Raw genomic sequence first — 18,421 nt, 5'->3', positions numbered from 1 at the left:
CACTACAAATACTAAATGTTTTCCCCAGAGTGACAGAGTGACTTCCTCTGTCCTCCATATCATAGCCTACAGAAGTACACAGAGAAAGCTTGCACAAAGAAAAGGTGCCTGAAAGTCTTTATTTTTTGCTAATTTTTGTATGTCCAGTTCCAAAATAGAAGAAAGTGATGAGGAGAAAAAGTAGGTCACACAGAACTAGATTGTCTCAGTTGGCAGCTATAGTTTCTTCGATCCAGGAGACGTAGTTGCAAACCTTAGTGTAAACCCCGGGATAGCCTTCCTCCGCACATCCATAACCCCAGGAAACAATGCCCTGGAGCTCCCCGTCGCAGACGACTGGACCGCCGGAATCGCCCTGTGTAGAAAGAAGGTGCAGATATTCAACAAACGGTGTCAGCGTAAGCGATGAGCCAGAGATCTCAGAAATCACTGGCGTTCAAGGGAGCTCCATTGGGCTTTCACTCCACGGAAGTTCTACAAAGGTCATTTCTGACCACCACTTTACCCCGATGCTCCTCTGCCTTACTTTAGCTGTGAGGGCACCCCAGCTAAGGATGAGTTCAGCTGGTGTTTTCTGATGGATGCGGTCCTTGGTAGACACTTAGGATACGCGTGTCTTAAACATTATTCTGCCAAATATTTCCATGGAGCTAGACACATGTACAATGCAGAACAATTGTCAGGTATGTTCATTTTCCAGCCTGCCTGGATCTTGGCATACTGGTTATTTCATTTTAGGTGGGTCCAAAACTAACATTTACATCCTAAGCTCCAAAGTCACCGTGATGACTATTGACTTGCTGGTGCAGCACTCCTCCAGTTTCCGTAGACTAAGTATGAGGAGATGGCATAGTCTGCTCGTGGAGATTTAGGACAGAGGTATTCACTGTCTCAAAAAAGGGACATGGAGTGGCAAAAAAACCTCACTTGGCAAGCAACTTTCACCCAGTCTCTGCCGGCCGTTGTTCAAAAAACCAACATTGAGACACGCCAGTGCAGTGAGCAGAGCAGATTCTCTAATAGGACAACCTCTTCTACTAGCAAAAGGCAGCAGAGAAACATATGGGAAAGGAGAGGTAGACTTTTCACCTGGCAGGAGTCTTTCCCTCCCTCCAGGTATCCCACACATATCATGTTATCTGTGATGTCCCCAGGGTAGGCTGCGCTGCACTCGCTTGCGGAGAGAACGGGAGCATTCAGGCACTGCAAGGTGTCGGGATACAGATCTGCAACAGAGTAGAGAGAGTTAATGACATCTCTGAGCTCATTTCAGAGCCCAGAGGAGATCTTCCTTAGCAGAGAAGTAATCATGGGACATCCTGTTCTGGCAGTCATGGTTTTTCCTCTGAACAGTAACCACAGCATTGGACACCTTTTGTTTAGATGGAACAGATTCTACCCGTGGGTCCACTGCTCTACACTGCAGCCACGTTAAGTTTTCTGATACCCAGAAACCTTCGTCAGTAGGCAAGTGTGGAGCAAAGAGCTACTCTTGTGCTGGAGGAAACCTGGACCTCAGGAAAACCATCCTCTCCTCTGGTGCAGGATTAGCTGTTGTCAATGGATTAGACACCAGTGACCATCTGCACCTCTGACTGTTGGTGTAAGAGAAGAGTTCTCTTGTAGTAATTTTAGATCCCCAGTCACAGATTTTGATCTTGTTCTCAGAGAACTGATAACTCTATTGACATGGCTGAAAGTGCTGGTGCTTGGCACTGCACAGCTGATAGCATCAGGCCACCAAATTTATGGCAGTGTGAACGTCCTGGTGGATGGCTCATGGGTGGCTTAAGTGATTCCATGTTCCTAACACAGAACAAGAGGGAGGACTTCATAAAGGCTGATGTTTAAAGCAGTTAAGTGGTTACTGTTCTACACAGACTGATCACTGACATAGTCCTGTCCCACAGCACTTCTATTCCCAAAAAGTACTCACAGCCATTGCTGAGGGTGTTGCCCCAGCCAGAGATCAGGCACGTGGTGCCCGCAGCCACGCAGCTGGTGGGCAGAGGAACTGTGCTGACAGCGCGGCTGAGCTGGGCGGATTGAGAAAGCTTGATGAGCATGATGTCATTGTCCAGGGTCTGGGAGCTGTAGCCAGAGTGGCGGATGACTTTAGATGAATAAATCGACTGCTGTGTTGACTCTGTAAGTGCCAGGTTATGTTTCCCAAGCAGCACTCGGATGCGACTGGAAAAGAGAAGGAATGGCATATAGTTTACTGGTGCCGACACGTTATGAGGGACCTCCCTGCCACTGTATGCACTTGCTTCAACATGGCTGTTGTAGTAGCTGTTTTCATGCAGGTTATCTTTCTTGTCCTGCAACAAGCCCTGGGGATCTGCACTGAGATCTTATGCCCTCCCAGCACAGGTGGTGAATTTCTGCAGGTTGATTCTGTTGATCTGGGACAAGTCAAATATAGAAGAGTGCTTTGCACGAGCAACCTGGAAAAAGGCAAACTGCTGTCACCCTGATCTCATTCCTCTTCCTGTTCTCCACTGGTTGAGTTTTAGCAAGATTAATGCAATTTATAAGAAGTCATAGCCCATAACTCATTGCTAGCTCATCACATTGTCATTTCAGAAAGTGCTCTGCATTCACAGAAACATTTGCAGAAGTGGAAAACCCCTTAAGATGCCTCAGCCTGGCTTATTGAATGGGCCACCCATTCCTTGGTTGTCTCCTGTCAGAAGGGAGTCACTTAGAGATTTGGATCTCACAGCTCAGAATTTGTGCTAGAAATGAACTGGAAGAAAGAAGTAGGTTATGGAAGAATCAATTTTTTTTTCCCACTCACCTCTTGTAGCAGTGAGCAGCTGACACAACCCACTGGCTGCTGATGAGGGAACCTCCACAGAAGTGATACCCAGAATTCAGGGACACCTGATAGGGCACAGAGTTTTCTGCACAGGTGTAGCCTCCCACGATCTTGTCATCATCATGAGTGTTGAGCGGCAAGGCAACTGGAAGTTAAGAAGTGGCATGTGTCAATAGCTGGCAGAGGGAATCTTGTGCCCCTGTGACTGACAGACGCATCTCACTTGTAGGATCTACTCCAGTAAAAACTCACAGTAGCAGTGGTGGGCAAGTCTAATGGACACTCATTTGCTACTCCCTAAAATAAGTGACCACACTTAGGTTGACATCTCACGTATCTACATCTAAAGCACTTCCTGCTAGTCCCAGAGTGAACATAAGAACATAGAAATGTTCTTGATGGATCCGATCAAAGGTGTGTCTCCCCCAGGATCCTGTCTGCAGTAGTGGTCAATAGCGGAGTGAGTGTAAGCACGAAACAAGCCTGCAGTGCTATTTCCTCACAGCACTCGCCCATACTCCAAAAATCTGCAGCAGCTTTAGGACTTCCTGAGGCAGAGTTGTTCCCTTTGTACTTCGTAATCCTTAAGAGAGAGACGGTCTTTTTTTGAAGCTATGGACAATTTCAGTATGCCTGGATCAAGAATCCTTATGAAGGCATCATTCCACATTTTGTGACACCAGCAATTAAGAACAGACACCAGTCAAAAGAAGTTGCAGCATGCTGCCTTAAAACTTCTGCAAGTTGAAACTGGACTTCACTTTCCCACAATAGACTAACTTGAAAATTTGCTCAGAAAATGAGCTTCCTTATAAATTATGAAAATAGAAGTAAAAAATATACTCACCAGCCACACCAACAAAGGCGACAAACAGTATGTATTTCATGATCTTGACACAGCCTCAAGCCCGGACTGGTGGACTGGAAGTGGGAGCTGCTAGAAATACGTTTTTTGAAATGGCCTTATCTCTAGTCCAAGGTTTTCTCCAGAGAAAAAGTACACAGTGGAAAATTTGAAGATCCATATGTGGGTATTAGCAGGCACTGGTAGAAAGTACAAATAACATATCAGTTAATTGTAAACCTTTCCTAAGATAAAGAGCTATTTTAAATTATTTCAGAGGGCAGCCTTCAATTTATTCAAAAGTAATTTCAGTAAGTACAAAAAAAAAACTGTTCTGTGCCCCCTCACCACCTCCCAAGTTAAATTCTTCGAAGGTGGGAATGCTCACCATATCTCTTGGAAAGCATTTCTCTCTCCTGCTCTCTATGATAATACTGCCCTGAGTACCAAACCACATTTTTTATTTCACTTTGGAATGTTCTACAGAGGCTTACTTTTCCCACAGAAGAATTTCAGTATAGCACTGATGTTTATGGATGTGATGTGTAGGAACAAAACCAAACTTCAGGAGAATTCTGTAATTCAGCATCTGAATTGGGAAGCTTGACCATATGTGCCTTCATCTTGGTACTTTTTTTGTTTTCCCTTGTTACTGATTTAATCTACTCTGATTTTAACTCATCAGTTATTCTTAACAGCAGGAAAGGCATCATATAGGGCTGGTTGGTAATCTCCTTGAGGAAAAAGGTCTCCAGGAGACTCACTATGCTACTTGCTCAAATCAGCAAGAGGACACTGCTGACCTCTTCCCAGGCTACTGCCAGAACTCACAGCAAAAGTCCTGGGTCATGGTTCCTGTGGTTCTTGTGTTCCTAAGTCCTTGATGGCAGACCTTTAGTGAACATCTTTCACCCAAGTCCCTCCCATTCTCCTGTTGCCTCTTAGGGGCCCCTTCTAGAGGCTCCCGTGAATCCCAGAACTCCAGGGTGCATGCTTGAATCCCATGTTCCTAGTTCAAGAATTTCAGCCACCTGTGTCATCATTGGATTCAGATAAAGTAAATACGTTTGTCCAGGCTGATGCAAGATCCTGGGAAAGGGAAACCTGGCGAGACCGTGGTCTGATAGAGGTGAAGCTTCCCAGGAGCCTAAAGCGGAGTTTCTGAGGCTACTCCTTGTGCAGAGCTTGGTGGTGGAGGTACAACTGATTCTCTAAGTGTCTTCTGACTGGGAGCAGCTAGTACATTCTCCAAAGCTTCTGATCCTCCTGCTGTCCACACCTGTGTCCTCTGTCTGCATTTCTCTTCCCACAATGGCACAGGGTTCTGCTTTTCTTCTATTTCCACCTATGACAGAGACCTGGACTCCCAGTTCCCTAGAGAGGAGAAAGAGGTAGAATGTAGAGGGGTGTGTAAAATTGTGAGTGGCCTGGGGAGACTGGGGAAGGACAGATTGCTTGCCATCTCTTCATGCACAAGAGTTTAAGTAGCAAGCAAAGCTAGGGGGTTTGGCAGTTTCAAAACAAGCAAAGGACAATTTCTCCTCTTTTTTGAAAGTTTTTAATCCCTTTCCATAGGTTTTTGTGGATGCAAAAAGTTTACACAGCCTCAAAAAGTGAAGGGACATATTTGTGGAAGAAAAATCCATTGAGGGCTATGAGGTTGAAAGACACTTCATCTCATCTCCCTTGTCCCAAGAACTGCCTGGTGTTGGACCTTTTCTTTACTACTATATTTCATTAAAAGATCAAAGAGAAATGTGGAACCCTCTGGACTCTCATCCATCTGCCCGGGTATCTCCCATGACTCAGAGAACGATAGTCAGAGTTGTCAAAGTCCTGCAAGAAAGTTTGGAGAGTTATCTGAACGCATCCTTACATTTCCTGGAGCACATAGTGGGTCCTGGGAGCAGCTCAGGCCCTTTTGAGCAGGATGGGAGGGGTCAGGTCAGGGCTGACCTGGCGAAGATGCGTGTTAGAAGGTGGGTTTATCTGACAGCGCTGCTGTGTTATTCATGTTCAGGCTGAGATGAGAAGTAGGAATGGGGCTTAAATCATGGGAACGTTTGCCCTGATGGTTCCTAGTTCTGGAAGAGGCTTGCTTGGTGTCATGGTTTAGCCCAGCTGGCAACTGAGCCCCATGTGTGAGGAATTAAGAGTCTTGCCTTTGTGATAATTGTGTCTCTTACAGGTGGGGAAGGTGTTTTGTTGACATCCAAAGATGTCCCCTGGGGAACAGCCCCCTGGCCTGGACATCACCCTGGTCCTGCATCTGTCATGCCAAGGACAAGAGTGATTAACAGTCAGGAATGAAAACTCTCCACATGAAAGCCAAGAATAGGACCCAGGCATCTGGCTTCTGAACTCAGTACCTTCTTCCCTGTCTGTGTCACCATGGTTAACTGCTCCATGTCCAGATCCAGACAGAAATCAGATGTTGGAGCTGCTGTTGCTTTCACGTCCAGCCCCATATTTGTTTCCCGATGGAGAGTCGATGCACATGATTTGAGGTGGAGTGCAGACAATCTTCCTAATTAATGTGCCAGGGGTTTATCTGTCTCCTAAATCAACTCCAGGAAAGAGAATGCACGGTTGGAGCGGTACAGTTAAGATTTTGAGCACGAGGTGGCACTGGTGACCACTGAATGGAACATGCAGAACGAGCAGGACTCTGCCGCGATGTGTCCATGTCACGATTCCCCTCACATTCCTGATCCGCACGCAGCTCCTCCGCAGTGTGCGGAGGCGATTCCAGCCCCGGCGCGCAGTATCCCACTGAGATGCGGCACCCCACCAAGAAGCTCCAAAAGCCAAGCCCTGGGTGCCCACTCGCCCCCAGCAGTTGTCTCTGGTTATCCAGTAACCCCCAGGTTCCCAAAACCCTCTGCCCCCCCTCACCCCACAAAATCTTCTCCAGCCAAGAGGAGGATGTGTGCTCGTCTGTCACCTCAACACTGTTGGTTAATTAAAAGCTACCCCGACCCTCTTCCCAAAAGTGACTGCAGGAGGCTTTTCCTTCATCTGTCTGGAAATGCCCTCCTCCTCAAGAAACGTGACATTCAGGCATGCCCTGCTCTAAGTTCCAAAACCCACCACCCTTCCCCAGGAAAACAAGGTGTCTGGGCCACTACTCCTGGCTCCAATACGCAGACATGCCTGGCTTCCCAGAAGCAGACTGAGAAAGCCAGCATCGAGGCAGTCTTTCCCGCTCCAAGACCCACAAACTTCTCAGATAAAAGAAGAAAAATAACCACTTTGTTGCATCATGAAGTAAATAAGCTTGGGGACACTGGAGGCCAGTTCTCCCAGGGTCAATGGCAAGGAGGGGCAGATGCAACTGGTCTGAGGATTCCTCATGTGCACAGCTGAAATAGCCGTGGCTTAGACAGGGACACATCCTATTTAGGTCAGTTCCACCCCATTTCTCCTTCCCGAAAGACAAACTCAGGCCTCTGCCTCCTCCATGTGTAAGTCTCCACTCCCTTAGTGTGGAGCCATGGGAGGCTGGGTTCGTGGAGAACCAAGGCTAGAAAAGATGACCACAGAGAACAGAGCAACACAGAGGGGGTGATGAGGGCTGATGTGCAATTTCTACATTTGAATTCATTTGAAACCTTGTGGGAGTCACAAGCTTGTGAACCAAAACCCCAGCTATCTAGGACATGGGCTTATCAAGTTCATAAGTCTCCAGGAGGAGGCAACCCAGGAATTATCTGAAGCCAAACGCATGGGCTGTCTCCCCACCTGCCCTGTATTCGCTGGCAACGGGGTCTATGGCTAAGGAGTGAGGGAGGCAACAGGAGCTGAACTGTGGGTTGTCCCCACCCACAGGAGGAGATATCCCAGGTGAGCCATAGGATGGCCCTGGTGACCAGGACAAGAAGATCCTGAAGAAGAATCAGAAGGGATTGTTGGGACCTCTGCTCTTTTCTAGCATCTGGTCTAGCCCACCCACTGTGTCCCCTGCAGCTTCCCACAAGACAAGAAGGCTGCCCCAACTTGCCTAGTCTTCTTTATCTCCAGTGCCAATGAATAGCAAGAGAGTGGAAGTCCTCAGGGGAAGTTGATACTTGGGTATATTTTCACAGTCCACCAAGGACAGCAGCTGAGAAATCCTTCATGGAGGGTAAGGCATGAACGTTTTAGACGTACTGTCTTAGTAGCATCTCTCCACAGAGGTCTTGCCTTAGTATTCTCTGGTCTATTGTCCTCTATTTGGGACTCCTTGAAAATATTATGAAATCATAAAATAGTTAACCAAGATTGTTTGCATAAGAACAATAGTATGAGTGAGACGGAAAACTAGACGTATAGTACATACTGCCTTTTTTTGTGTTAGGAATATTGCTTAACTGTTTATTTCTCTACTTCCAAGTAGAAACAGAAAATTTGGTGCTTGCAATACATTCAGTATATTCAAAGAAGGAGAGATCAAATATTTTAGAATCAGGTGGGGAAAGGGAGATGCCCTCTGATGTGCAAGATAACTGTGCAACACCACAGTCTCCACCTGCTGAGCCAGCACCTTCTGCTTAGTACCTGCACACAGCTTTCCTCAAACCTTTCGCTGAACTTTCTTCGTCACAGAATCACTGAGTTGGGTGACACCTCACTGGCCTTTTCCTTCCCAGTGTCAACAGGTGGGATTACCATCAGGGATTCAAGCCCGTTTCCACTCGCTTCTCCTTTCCTGTCACCATGTAGAGTGCCAGGTAATTCCTGGGTTGCATCCTCCTGGAGTCTTGTGATCTCGAGGTGCTGCTGTCAGCAGAGCTCGGCATGGTGAAGACCTCTGCCATTCTTTCACCCTCGCCACTCTCCCAGCTGTTCATTCCTGGGTTCATGGGATCCTCCAGCTAGGCCATGCTGAGTTTGTCCCACTCAGCCGAGGCCATGGGGATGTCCTTCTCAGCAGGAACACCTGAGGGCACTGTGGAGATGGTGCTGGTGGCCCAAAACTCGTGAGCCTGTGAGCGGAGCACGAGAGAATTGTAACTGGTAGAGCACGAGTGAAGGGACAGGTTGATTCATAGGGCAGAGGGGACAATGACACAGATGCTCAATCCCTGAGCGCTCCTTGAATTTGCCAGACACTGTGTGCTCCTGAAGCAGAGCTGCCAGGCTTGCCCCAGAGGCAGTAGCAGGCTGACACCCCCAGGGCTCCCCAGCCAGGCCCTAGGTCCCAGGGAGAAACCATCTCAGGAGGAACTTGGGCTGCTGCCTGCCAGCGAGGAAGGTGGAGGGAGAGGCCACCCCAGCCCCAGTCCTCACCATCTTTTCTGCCTCATGCCTCTCCCTTTGGGCCACACTCGATTCTTTATTCCTTCTCGTGCCAGCGCCTTGACTGTCCCTGGGCTCTTCACGGGCATTTACCTTCCTCTCCTGCCCCTGTCACCAGCTCTGCTGGGCCAGGGCTGGAGGGAGCCCCACACACGCACACACATGTGCACACACACACAGAATGACCCCATATATACCTCCCATCTCCATCACAGGGATTACTGCACCAGCCTGGAGCATTCCCAATACTCAAACAGGTGCGTGACTGTCCTGCTTGGAGCTGGCCAAAGGCTCGGGACACTGAGCATCTCCTGCCCCTGCAGTCCCTCTGTGCAGGAAAGAGGGCTGGGAGAGCTGCCAGGAAAGGGAGTCCTGGCCTGCTGAGTCCTGCAGCTCAGCTCTCATCCCACTCTTTCCTTTCTAAGGTTCGTGAACATTCCCAACGCTGCTGCGCAGAGTAAAAGAAACCAACTGCAGTGGGATTCAGAGCTCCCTGCAGTAGAGCAGCCGGGGGCTGCAGACACTGTTTTCCTCTTCAGGGAAAGGGATAGAGGAAGAGTTTCCCTGCAAAGCCCATGAGACCCCTCAGCAGGCAGAACGCTCGGGCTGTTGTGATGTCTTTCCTGGTCCTGTCTCTCACTGACATTAACTGCTGGGCTCACAGTACTGTGTAGAGAAAAAGAGCCCTCACAGTGCCAGGGAGGAAAAAAGAAAAGAAAAGAACCAGTCATGGCTGGGGGAGACAGAGAAAAATGCATAGAAAATGGCCTTTGTGCAAGTGTGCCCTTCGTACCTCATTTCTTTAGCTCTCAAGGACTTCACAGGAAGGGAAACTCTGAGCTTTCCTCTGCCTTGCACACACGGAGACTCTCGTGCAACCTCAACACAGTTTTGTCCACGCCACCCCATCCTGCCCTCCCCACCCACCCACTGCATCTCTGCAGGATTTATATTTTCCTGTGAACGTGGGCGTCATTCGCCAGTGTTCCCAGCCAGCCAGTCCTTGCTCACATCTCATGTCCTGCCCAACCCCAGTAGGTCTCATCTTCACTCACTGCTTCCTCTTCACGTATCTCTGGGCAGCTTCAAAAGGCACGTCCCTGAAAGGACAGGGGCTTTTTCCTCATGGTTCCCTGCTGGTTCTTTGTGGCCGTGCTGGCCACTGGGGGTAAGTGAACTCGACCCAGCGCTGAGCACCTCCATCAATTCTGCTGCTGCTGCCCCAGTTGTGTACACAGTTGCTGGTAGCGCTCCATTCGCCAAAGCTTCCTGTGCTGAGCATGGGCAATGAATGGTGGCAGAAAACCCTCCATCTCCTGCAAGGACTCTATTTTCTCCTGTGTACTGCCCCAGAATGGTTACTTTTTTGGACACAAACTACCCAGGAATGTTTCTTGCCTATCTGAGAGACACTGGAAACTCACCCGCTGATCCGATGATCTGTCCCATCCCTTTCGCTGCTCCCTAGCCTGTCCTGCTCCTTCTCATGCTCTTCTCTAACAAGCCACAGCGCCTATTTCATGTTTTTCCTTTTCTTCCTCTTCCTTAACATTCCTCCTTTTCCCTTCCAGTGTTGGCACTCGAACAGTCCCCAGACACAGTGATACAACAAGGCCAGTCTGTGAATCTGACCTGTTCCCAGAAGAAATCCACCAGCACTGCTATGTACTGGTACAGGCTGCCTTTGGGGAAGGACTCCAGGCTGACTCTAGTAGCTTTTGCAATCCAAGGTAGTGAACCAAATATTGAGGAAGGTTTCCGAAGTCGTTTCAAGAGCAGCAAGATACAAGGAGACAGCATGACCCTCTTGATAGAGCACGCCTTTCTCAACGACTCCGGCGTGTATCACTGTGCTGAGAGTGAAACACAATGGCTGAGCTGCTGAGGGAGCCCAGCACAAACCTCCCCGTGCACAAAAGGGACCTGCTTTCCTCCTCCCCAGTGCTGCACAAGGCAGGGTGATCCCTTCGCACACATTACCTCCTCTGCTTCCTAGCCTTCCCCTCCTCCTCTTCTCAGGGTCTGAGAGTCTATTTCTCCTGCTTTCTCTTCTTGCCATCCCACTCCTCCATTCCTCCCTCTTTGTTTAACTCTCCTTTACATTATACTCACTTCTGTTGACTCTTCTTCCCCTCTCTGCCTCCCTTGCTCTCCCCAACTTCTTCTTTCCATCTCTCTTCAGTTGGCAGTCCACGGATTTCCTTTCATTTCCCTCCAGCCAACCCTGCTCATCATTCTCACCGTCAAACAAAAAGGATGTTTGCATGAGAAGTTGAAGGTCCACTTTTGGATGAAGGCAAGGCCAGGCAGGCGGCGTAAGAGCTGGTGGCAACTGGGAGATGCCCACATGCTCCTGTTACCAGCCACCTGTCCGAGGGTGTGGTTTGGCCAAGGGAAATGTGCAGCATGGCTCAGGCCTGCCCCTACTCAGGGTAACTGTTGTGTGGGTCACTAACTCCTCCATGCACAGTGCTCTCCAGGTCAGGATAACTGTCTTCCAGCCCTTGATCCACTCACAATTTTCATTTCCCGAAGATCCGGTATAAATCCCAGATGCTGTTCGCAAGCTGTGCAGCTAACAGGGAGTTTCCTTACAGGTTGGAGTGTTCTCTCTGCCATAACACGCACAGACACGGGTTGCTTCAGCCGGTCCCTGCACTGCAGCTTCTCACTTGGCTTCTCAAGCCACAAGCACAAGGCCCAGCACAGCAGCCATAACCTCTCTGAGATCACTGACCCCTCGAGAGAGGAGAGAACCCAGAGGCACAGGCACAAACACGCATTCCTGAGTCTCTCTTCCCTTCAGCTGATGCCTCTCCGTGCATCCCCGTGACACGCACACACTCGGGCTGCCACACAGCCCCATCGCGCCCGTGTGATAACGCTCATCTCCCACCTGCACTTACACACACGGACTGGCACACAGCAGGAAGTCGGTGGAGCAGAGCACTACACCTCGTGCCTGCGTGCAGGTGTCCTTCCCTGCTGTTCCCAGCCAGCCAACTGTCTTCTCACGTTTCGGGCTCTCCACTGCCCTGCCCACCCGCAAAGAGACTGCCTCTCTCAGCCCTTCCTCTGCACACAGCTCGGTGCCAGTGCCGGCACCACGGGCAGGTTGCTGCAAGAAGGTGGCCTTTCTCCATGGCTCTTCACTGGTTCCTTGTGGCCATCCTGGCCCCTGCAGGTAAGTGGGCTTCCCTCCTGCTGGAACAGTTGCCCTGGAGCCACCGCTGCTGCTGCCTCAGCTGGGTGCCCAGTTGTTGGCAGTGCCCCATTTCCCCGAGGCTTCCAGGAGGAGGATGGGCAAGGAAGGAGGTGAGCTTTTCCTCAACCTCTTCACTCAGAAAACTCCACACATCAACAAATTTGTGGGTTTCTGTTGCATTTCAATACTTCAAATGAAGTCATTATTTTTCAAAACAAATTTACTATTTTATTTGAAGCTGGTTTGTTGTTTTTTTTTCTCCTGTGTGTCTCTCTCAGAGAAACAAGACACTGTCTCATAGCTTGCTTAGGCCATCCCATCCTATGTCATACTTCCAGGGTGAGTTGTTGTGTCCCATTCAATGCGTTTCACTCCTCACACCTCTTCCCTTCTATTTCCAGGCCAGGCCCTTCAGCAATCGCCAGACACAACTGTCCGAGTGGGAGACTCGGTGACTCTGAACTGCTCCGAAACGAGGACTGCATTCTCGAGCATGTACTGGTTCAAGTTGCCCACGGGGAAGGATGCCACTCTTCAGCTGGTTGTATACTCAGCAGAAGGTGGTAAGGCAGAGATTGAGAAGGAATTCAGAAACCACTTCCACAGTAGTGGAACTAAAGGCAGCCGCTTATCTGTGGAGATCGATCGTGTCCTACTCAACGACTCGGGCACCTATTTCTGTGCTGAGAAAGACTCACTGTGACTTCAAAGCTGGAGCAGCGTAGCACAAACCTTTCCATGCAAACAGGGGTCTGCCCCCAGCGCACACACAGCCCTCTATTTGACAGTACACCATTTTCTCCTGCCCTCCAGCTCTGTCTACTTAAGAAGAGTGGTGGTATCATCTATCTGTCTCCTGCCTTTTCTCTAATGTTTGTCCCGTTGTTTCCCATCTCTGAGTCCCCATTTGACTCTCCTTTCTTCTTGTTCTCACCGCTTTGCCTCATATCTCTGTCACCAACAGACTGCCTCTTATTTTCCTCCTCTGCTCTCTCTCTGTCCCCTTTCTCTTGCTCCTCTGTCCTCTGTCATACCTGTCCTCCTCCTATTTCCTACATTCTCTTCCATTTCTTCTCCCTTTCAACCTGTCACTCTAAATCATGAGGTAGCAGGAGGTGGAATAGTTCACACAGACCTTTCCTTCTCCTCCTGCTGGAAAACCAAGGCCAACCTGGAGTTGAATCTGGCAAGGGATGCCGGGATTGAGCACTTCTGTGTGTGCTCATATGGCTATGAGCTGCAGGGGTCTCCATAGCTCACTCTGTGGTTTCTGAGAGCACAGGTGCCTCGCTGGTCACCTGGGGCTCAGCACGCTGCCACGCATGAGGGGCTCTGAGGTCCAGAACGCTGGCAGGACCATGCCACTGAGCACTTCCACGTGTACGCTGGTCCCTTGGCCCCACCAGTCTCCAGGGAATGGGCACACAGCTGTGCACCAAAATCACCGACTCACGCTGCTACCCTGTGACCTGAGTATCTGGGAGTCAAGCATGGTCTTGTAGGCAAGGAGTCCCAAGCTGCAGCAAATACTCTCGGCTACTATGACTTTCTTCTTGCCCTCCTACCAACCTTCCTTTCCTCTCTTCCTTTCTCCTTTTGTTCTTTTCCAGCTGCCTGCCTTCTTTCCTTCCTTGTAAAGCTGCAGACCACCATGCCTCCAGAGCCCTGAGCTGGACTGTTAAATGTGAGGCTGACCAAGAATGAGAACCCTTCAGGCATCAGCCCAAAGTCAGAGCTGTCCGGGAAGCACGCAGCTGAACAGATGTGGCTGTGTCTTGATGAAACACAGGTCAGTGCTCTGAGTGTGTGTCTCAGAAAGCATTCCTCTTACTCCTCCCCTTCACTTTCATAAGGTAGATGGACACGTTGACCATGTCAAACTTTGCAGATCTTTCCATCAACACACTACTTGTCATCATACATATGATCAAGAGCACTGGATGTTTTGGAGAGGATGCGATCCATGTGAGGGAAAGAAAGTTTCCTGTTCTACCAAAAACAAACCACAAGGAGGATTCAGGCATTAGATGTAACCTTGTTCTATGTCCTTGAGGAGAAACTCCTGCCCAGCTTCTTCCCACTACCCTCACACCCCAAATAATCACTCTCGCTCCCAGTGTAAGGCCAAAGGCAGTTTTTTATTCCTTCGGATCGCACTTTGGAGGAGAAAGGCACATTTGTCCAACTCCACTCTGTCAAGCTCAAACACACACCATGATCATTAGGTCAGCAGCTTGCTCTGTGCCAGGGGCAATGGCAGGAACAGCTTAAGCTGAGTAGAGACAATCCCACACTGCGGCGTGAGGGGTCAGGGCCTGGGAAGTTTCTGGAAGTCTGGAATGGAGCCTCAGATGTAGGACAGAGAAGCAAAACCCATGTCCCATATCTCTGTCTCCTTTGCATAACACCTCTTCTCTGGAGATCTCATCTGATGCAGAGGAAGACAGGAAAACCCCACAGCATCCCCCCTGCCCTGCTTCAAACTCAGGCTCTCATCCAGCCCCATCATGTTCCCGTGACTGCACGCAGACACAAACACACATATCAAGTCAGCTGTGCAGGGTTCGTATCACCCACTGCTGCATGTGACTCTTCTTTCCCACTGATCCCAGACAGCCAACTACTTTCCCACATTTTGGGTGCTCTCACACTGCCCTGCCCAGCTGTCGTGATTTAGGCTGATCCGGCAACTAAACTCCACACAGCCGCTCTCTCACTCCAGTAAAGTGGAGAGGAGAAAAATATAATAAAAGAGCTGACGGTCGAGACAAGAACAGAGGGAGCACCCACCAACCATGGTCCCGGGCAAAACAGACTCAGTTTTCTTAAAGCAAAGCAGTTTATTAACAGCTACCTAAAAAGACAAAAGCAAACAAAAACGGTTACTTGAGAGGATAACAAGAAAACAAGGCCAGATCTTAAAAACAACACCTCTCCACCCCCCTTTGCCTTCTCTTCCTGGCTCTACCTCCTCCCCCCAGCAGCACAGGGGGGGCAGGGAATGGGGGAGTGCAGGTCAGTTCATCCATGTTGTTACTGTCACTTCTCTTAAAGGAGGAGTCCTTACACCATTGTCCCTTGCTCCAGTGGATCCCCTACTCACGAGGAAAATCCACAGACTTCTCCAGAATGAGTCCTACCCGCAGGATGCAATCCTTCCCCATCGGATTGCTCCAGCGTGGGCTTTACCACAGTCTCGGATTCTTAGGGAGTTGTTGCCACTCGCTCTGGCGCGGGTCGTCGTATGGACTTTAAATGCGTCGATGCGCCTCTACCTGTGCCCATGATTCACAACAGTCCTCGGCCTCAGTCATCTCCTCTAAACAAAACACCTTCCCATCGACGTGGGTCGTCCCAAGGACTCGAGATGCGTACCGTACGCAGGCTCTGGCATCTCTTCTCGACGTGGGTTTTCCACGGGCTGCGAGTGGGTCTCTGCTCCACTGGGACCGCCTTTGGCTGCAGGGGGCCGCTTGCCATCTCGCCACCAGTTGCAGGGGAAACTCAGCTCTGGCACAACTTGTCCCATTCTATCTTCACTGACCTGGTGTTGGTGTGGCCGTTTCTCTCAGATCTCAGTCCTCTCTGGGTGAAGTCAGCCCGGTGGGCACCCTGGGAGCGGGGCTCTCCCCGAGTTCCCCAGGCAGCTCTACCTCCGCCATCCTCAGCAGGCAGGGCTGGCCCGGCCCAGACCACTGCCTGGCCGGGAGCCAGGGGCAGTGTCCTCCTCTCCTCTTCTTGCTCCTGGTCAAAGGCACACCTTTCCGATTCCTTTGTCCCAACTTAAATAGGGCAATTTGCAGAGGCGCCAATTGGCTCAAGCCCCGAGGGGGATGGGAGTCTGTTCTGATGGGCAGCTTCTGCCACCAGAACCTCCCCCCCATATCAAACCATGACACCACCCCTGATGTCATGCATCTCTTCATTTCTCAGCGTTTCCTCCTCACACGTCTCTGCTCCTGTGCTGCCACCACAGGCAGATTTCCATTGCTGACTGTTAATCTTTTCTAATTTCCTCCCCATTTGAAACATTTCTAATGCATTCACATTTTCTGTCATTGTCATTCAAAGACAGCTGAGAAACTTGCCCATAGCTTTTAAACTCAACCCATCCCATCCCATCGCATTCAGACGAGGCCATGGGGATGTCCTTCTCAGCAGGAACACCTCAGGGCACTGTGGAGATGGTGCTGGTGGCCCGAACCTCGTGAGCCTGTGAGCAGAGGACCAGAGAGTTGTCACTGGCAGAGCACGAGTGAAGGGAATTGCGCTGTAGAGCTGCTTTCGAGACCCTGGTGGTCTCACCAGGTGCATCCCAGCAGCAATCCCCACACCACTCCAGAGGACAAGCTCACCACTGCCAGCAAAGGAAACCACCTGGGACAGGGTTGATTCACAGGGCAGAGGGGTCAATGACACAGATGCTCAGTCCCTGAGCGCTCCTTGAATTTGCCAGACACTGTGTGCTCCTGAAGCAGAGCTGCCAGGCTTGCCCCAGAGGCAGTAGCAGGCTGACACCCCCAGGGCTCCCCAGCCAGGCCCTAGGTCCCAGGGAGAAACCGTCTCTGGAGGAACTTGGGCTACTGCCTGCCAGCGAGGAAGGTGGAGGGAGAGGCCACCCTAGCCCCAGTCCTCACCATCTTTTCTTCCTCAGGCCTCTCCCTTTGGGCCACACTCATAGATTCATAGATTCATAGATTTATACATTTATAGGTTGGAAAAGACCTTAGAGATCATCCAGTCCAACCGTACCTAATCCCCATTAAACCATATCCCTAAATAGTTCATCCACCCTATTCTTAAACACATCCAGGGGTGGGGATTCAACCACCTCCCTGGGCAGCCTATTCCAGTGGCTGACAACCCTTTCAGAGAGGAAATACTTCCTAACATCCAACCTGAATCTCCCCTGACTAAGCTTATGCCCATTTTCTCTTGTTCTATCACCCATCACTAATGTAAAGAGCCCTTCCCCCACCTCCCCACCATCTTTTCTCAAGTATTTGTAGGCTGTAATCAGGCCTCCCCTCAGCCTCCTCTTCTCCAGGCTAAACAGCCCTAGCTCCCTTAGCCACTCCCCATAAGTTTTATTTTCCAGCCCCTTGACTAGTTTAGTCGCCCTTCTTTGGACTCGCTCCAGGAGCTCAATATCTCTCTTAAAGCGAGGGGCCCAAAACTGGACACAATATTCCAGGTGCGGCCTCACCAGTGCCGAGTACAGGGGCAGGATCACTTCCCTATTCCTGCTGGTCACACTATTCTTGATACACGCCAGTATTCCATTGGCCTTTTTGGCCACCTGGGCACACTGCTGGCTCATATCAAGCCGGTAGTCAACCAACACCCCCAGGTCCTTCTCCGCCAGGCAGCTCTCCAGCCACTCCTCCCCGAGCCTATAGCGATGCTTGGGGTTTTTACACCCCAAGTGAAGGACTCTGCACTTGGCCTTATTAAAGCTCATGCCATTGGCCTCAGCCCAACGATCCAGTCTGTTCAAATCCCTCTGAAGGGCCTCCCTACCCTCGAGCAGATCGACACAGCCTCCCAGCTTGGTGTCGTCCGCAAATTTACTGAGGGTACATTCAATCCCCTCATCCAGGTCATTGATAAAGATGTTAAGCAGAACTGGACCCAGCACTGAGCCCTGGGGAACCCCACTGGTGACCGGCCTCCAGCCGGATTTAGCGCCATTTACCACCACTCTTTGGGCCCGGCCATCCAGCCAGTTTTTAACCCAAAGGAGGGTGTGCCTATCCAGGCCAGCAGTTACTGGTTTCCCAACCAGAACACTATGAGAGACTATGTCAAAGGCTTTTCTAAGGTCAAGGAAAACTACATCCACAGCCCTTCCCTCATCAACCAGGTGGGTCACCCTGTCATAGAAGGTGATCAAGTTCGATTGGCAAGACCTGCCTTTCATAAACCCATGTTGACTGGGCCTGATCACCTGGTTAACCTGTATGTGCTCATTAATAGCACTCAAGATAACCTGTTCCATGACTTTGCCCGTCACCGAGGTCAGACTGACAGGCCTGTAGTTCCCCGGATCCTCCTTCCACCCTCTTTTGTAAATGGGGGTAACATCCACCAGCCTCCAGTCCAGTGGAACTTCTCCAGTGAGCCAAGACTGCCCAAAGATAATGGACAGGGGTTTGGCAATGACATCCGCCAGCTCTCTCAGGACTCTCAGGTGGATACCATCAGGCCCCATAGACTTGTGTTCATCCAGCCGATGAAGCAGATCCTTGACCCGTTCCTCTTGGATCACAGGAGC

At 50.3% G+C, this 18,421-nt stretch overlaps 1 protein-coding gene across 1 annotated transcript; it reads right to left on the bottom strand.

The window, feature by feature from the left end:
* Nucleotides 1-205: 205 nt before the first annotated feature.
* LOC104373269 (trypsin I-P1) lies at nt 206-3,708 on the bottom strand. Its single transcript, XM_086614953.1, has 5 exons — nt 3,669-3,708; nt 2,801-2,966; nt 1,937-2,190; nt 1,090-1,226; nt 206-355 (listed from the first exon to the last, which is right to left on the bottom strand). Exons 1-5 carry the CDS (start codon nt 3,706-3,708, stop codon nt 206-208), a joined length of 747 nt encoding a protein of 248 aa, XP_086471079.1.
* Nucleotides 3,709-18,421: the final 14,713 nt, after the last annotated feature.

Source organism: Tauraco erythrolophus, chromosome 1, assembly GCF_009769465.1.
Source record: "Tauraco erythrolophus isolate bTauEry1 chromosome 1, bTauEry1.pri, whole genome shotgun sequence".
Lineage (NCBI taxonomy): Eukaryota > Metazoa > Chordata > Aves > Musophagiformes > Musophagidae > Tauraco > Tauraco erythrolophus.
The sequence above is the reverse complement of the archived record's forward strand: the minus strand, read 5'-3'. Positions and strand labels throughout refer to the sequence as shown.